Source organism: Crocodylus porosus, unplaced genomic scaffold (assembly GCF_001723895.1).
Source record: "Crocodylus porosus isolate Cpor-Errol unplaced genomic scaffold, CroPor_comp1, whole genome shotgun sequence".
NCBI lineage: Eukaryota > Metazoa > Chordata > Crocodylia > Crocodylidae > Crocodylus > Crocodylus porosus.
In genome coordinates, this window is record NW_017728931.1 from 109,233,137 (window position 1) to 109,237,083 (window position 3,947).

Sequence of the window (3,947 nt, forward strand, 5' to 3'; positions counted from 1 at the left end):
GTGTGTGTGTGTGTGTGTGTGTGTTTGGACAAGCTCTGTCCAACTAAGAAATATGTATGATTGGTGCAATGTTGTGAATCCTGCTAAATTCTGCAGTTTGTCTTTGGGATTGTTGAACTTTTCATTTGCTAAATGTGTAGGGTCAATGAGGTCTATTTATCTGAATAAGGACTTTGATATCTGATTCACCATGCATAAAGTAGATAATAGCTCTCAAACTAATGAGATCCAAGCACCTACTTTGGATGCCTTCAAGACACATTGTGATCCTATGATCCCTGCTGACTTCCTGCCTCTGGGGCAAGGGGGCTGGACTCAATCTTCCAAGGTTCCTTCCAGCCCTAATGTGTATGAAATCCACGAAATAATAAAGATGATTTTGCTATTAATCAAACTTACTGGTTCCCACCGAAGGCTCTCTGTATTGAAAGAACATTGTGGCATTCTCTGAAGGATAGACAATCCAGTAGAACAGTTACTTTAAAGTTGAGGTACTTTTAAGAAATCTTTTAGATATGTTACAGATTTCCTCCAGCTACTAGCTAGAGAAGACAGCACTGAAAGGATCTTTGATACTTGTCCGTGTAAAGATTTTTTTTTTTTAAAGAAAGCCATAAGATAAAGAAATAACAGTATGTTAAATGGATTACAGATATTATGTGATGTCCTGGTATTTTTAGGATGTCAAGTTATTAAACTATTTATTTAATTTTAAAACAATTGTAAAGTATAGCTGTCAGAGTTAGTGTTCCTAGATTTCCTGAAATATAAATTTGAACCCCTGAAAGGCTGAGTAAGTTTCATCATTATTTCAACATAGGTAAACTGGGCACCAGAGTGCTCTTTTATTGTCATTATTTGTAGTATGATAGTATTTAGAGACCTAAGATATACTGGTAACCCCAGTGTACTTGGCATCAAAACAGCCAAGAGCTTGTTGGTAGTGCTTTTCCTTGAGGTTCTGGAAAAACCTTTAAGAATTCCTAGTTTGCGTGTTTGGATATAAGGATACAATGTCATGAGTGGGGGGGGGGAAAGCTTATTATAAAAAATGCCATGCACCCACTCCGTATGCCCTAGAAGTGACTTCATTCTATCATGCAAAGGTATATGACTTATGAAGGGTTTTAGAACTCTTCAGAATAAAAATCCAGTAAATAAATGTGAAATATTATTAAACAGTCAACACATTATGGTATATTTTAATAAATCAGCCTGCTGGATATTTTTACTTTATTTTAATATTTGACTAAAATAGTGTTTGAATCTGTTCATCTTTAGGTCTCCAATAGTACTATGAAGGATTTTGACAAAGACAAAGCCTGGAAAGCTGTTGTAGTGCAGATGGCTCAATAACTTGGATTCCATGAATGCTGCCAAACAATACAATAATTTGACTTTTGGACTCAAGACTTTTCAACTCTGCAGTTCGTAAACAACGTGATAGCTAAAGATGTAGAGGCCAAGGAATAACAGTTTATTTACAAGAAAATACTGTAGCCTTCTAATAAAGTTGAAATATGTAGATGATATTTCCTAATGTCCTAATCTTTTGTGTAAGGATTTTATTAGTTTATTGTTAGTGTCTTTGCTTTAAAGAACCTTTTGGAAAGAAGATCATTAATCATATAGGGTTATACATTTATGAATTTTAAATAAATATGGCAACATGCAGTAGGTCTCGTTTGTTTGCAAGATATTATAACTGCAGTTATGCAGTTAATATAACTCAAATGCTTTTGAAAAGTTATGAGTACAGGTCATAATTGATATTTTGCTTATACTTCACTTTTGTAGGAGTTGTAAAGTTGTTTTTCATCTCATTACTTTTATATAAATAAAAGTTTTTATCACAAGAGTAGTCTAGACATGGGTTGAAGTCCAATTTGGACAGATGAAAACTTACAGAACTGTTGTTAGAGGTAACTATAATGAACTGATTCACTGACTGTAAAAAAAAAAAAAAAAAAAAAAGACCCCTTAGTTTCTTGAGGACTTAGCAAGGCTGATAAAACGTAAGTGTCCAGACACCTGTCTATATGCTTTCTTTATAACTTAATCAGAATTTAAAAAGAGAAATACCTTTAGGGGAATTACTGCAGATCTGTCTGCCTTGTTTTATCTCTGAAGGTGATTTCATTTCTTTATATAGTTCATTCTCAAAGATGTTTAGGAAAATACTTATATTTGTGGTGAAGCAAGGAATTTATCCCTTAGAGTCTATCTAGTCCACCTACATTTGGACAGACTGGTAATAGCATAAGTGTTTCCATAAAGTCAGAAGATCTTTTGGTTTAAGACCAGAAAGCTCTTACCAGATGTTTTTCCTTTGGAGGCTCTAAACTTGGTTTTCATTTCTTCCTTTTGCCTGAACTAGACCAAAATGATCGATTGCTGTTCAGGACAAAAATTTATTTTTTAATCTTGCCATAAGCTTAAAATTAAAAATTTAAAAATTTATTTTTTAATCTTGCCATAAGCTTTTTCAGGTAAAAAGGTGTAAACTGAGGGTTACACCTATATAAGATAGATAGGGCTAGTGCAGTCCTATTGTAGCTACAGAGAGGCTTTTTCTTTTCAGCTTTTAGGGATTCTGCATGTATTTATTTATTTAAACCATAGCTTTAGAAAAACAACTTCTAGAAGCAATTATACAATAGGAGGAAACCCCCCTTCCCATTCTTCTAAAATTTGGTTGTGATTGGATTTGGTGGTCATGGCCCAGCTGATCAATATGTGCCAGAGGTTTCTAGAGAATTTGGACCCATACTGAAAACTGTTCATTCCTTTGACCCTGACTTCAGTCTTTAACACTCCAGTCCTTCACCAGAGGTTCCTATTGTGTCAGGAGGTTCTGCTATATACTAACTTTCAGTGGAGCAACATAAAGCTCGCTCTCTCAATATTTTAACCAGCACATGGAGAAAGTTCACTTTGAATTAATGGTCAGGCAGAATGCACAATATTGATTTGTGTCAGTGCACTTGGAAATAGAGAGTTCTCTTTAAAAAAATAAAAGCTTTTGGAACAAATTTGTAAATAGCACACACACAATGAAGACTGAAAGCATGCTGGTGTTGATCCTATATAGGTGTATGTAGTTTCACTAATCTGTGTGTATCATGGTCCTGTATATTTTGAGTGCATTTTAACTGTCTTGTATGTAGTGAGCTACTTACCAATTGTAAAACTAAATCCACATCTCCAAGAAGCATCTTTCTTGTTTTGTTATGATTGATTTGGACTTGCCAACAGTTCAGATGTGGAAAATGGACAGTTTACAATGTTTCTGGCTTACAAAGAAAGTAGAAGGAATCATTGTTACCTCTACAGGACATGTCTTGCACACAGTCTAAACTATGAAGGTGCTGAGACCTCCTCAGCTCCCATTGCCTCTTGCATTAATGTGTGGTGCCCCTCAACAAATGATACCAGAGGCACCAGGTGTTAAGGAAGGGTCAGGGGAAGCCACACGTACAGTCCAATGTGCCAGCTTTGCCTTTGTCCTACAGACCTCCTAAGCAGGCGGTCACCTCATCTACACAGCTGACCTGGAGAGTGACTGAAACACCCCATGGAGCCGCCAGGAAAAGCTTTGGCGGATCCGCCAGCCGGTGAAAGGAAAGGAAGAGTCGGGGCAGGTGCCACACGACCGGGTCTGAGCTTCGCTGAGGAGCCCGCAGTGCCCGCGCGGAAGTGTCAGCAGGGCCAGGCGCCAATTTTTTTAATGGGTGGGGGCGCGGGCTTGCATTTGGGAACCCTCACATGAAGCCACGAGGCGCGGGGCCTCCATCTCTGTGCTCAGACACGGGCTGCCCCCTCCCCGCCTGCCAGCGCCGCCAGGAAGGCGAAGTGGCATTTGCTAAAAGCCTGGGGGGCGGCTGCAGCTTTGCAGCCGTTCCAGGGCTCCGGCATCGGCTTCTGCAACGGGACGCCCCGGCGGGCGG

The 3,947-nt window shown here is 38.5% G+C and overlaps 1 protein-coding gene across 2 annotated transcripts in view; it reads left to right on the top strand.

Moving 5' to 3' along the window:
- MLC1 (megalencephalic leukoencephalopathy with subcortical cysts 1) overlaps nt 1-1,528 on the top strand; it is a 31,229-nt gene extending 29,701 nt beyond the window's left edge. For both annotated transcript variants that reach the window (XM_019543483.1, XM_019543484.1), the window contains one exon: nt 1,282-1,528. In XM_019543483.1, the coding sequence (XP_019399028.1) occupies nt 1,282-1,356 (75 nt within the window). In that variant the 3' untranslated portion in view covers nt 1,357-1,528. The remainder of the gene's footprint in view (nt 1-1,281) is intronic.
- Nucleotides 1,529-3,947: the final 2,419 nt, after the last annotated feature.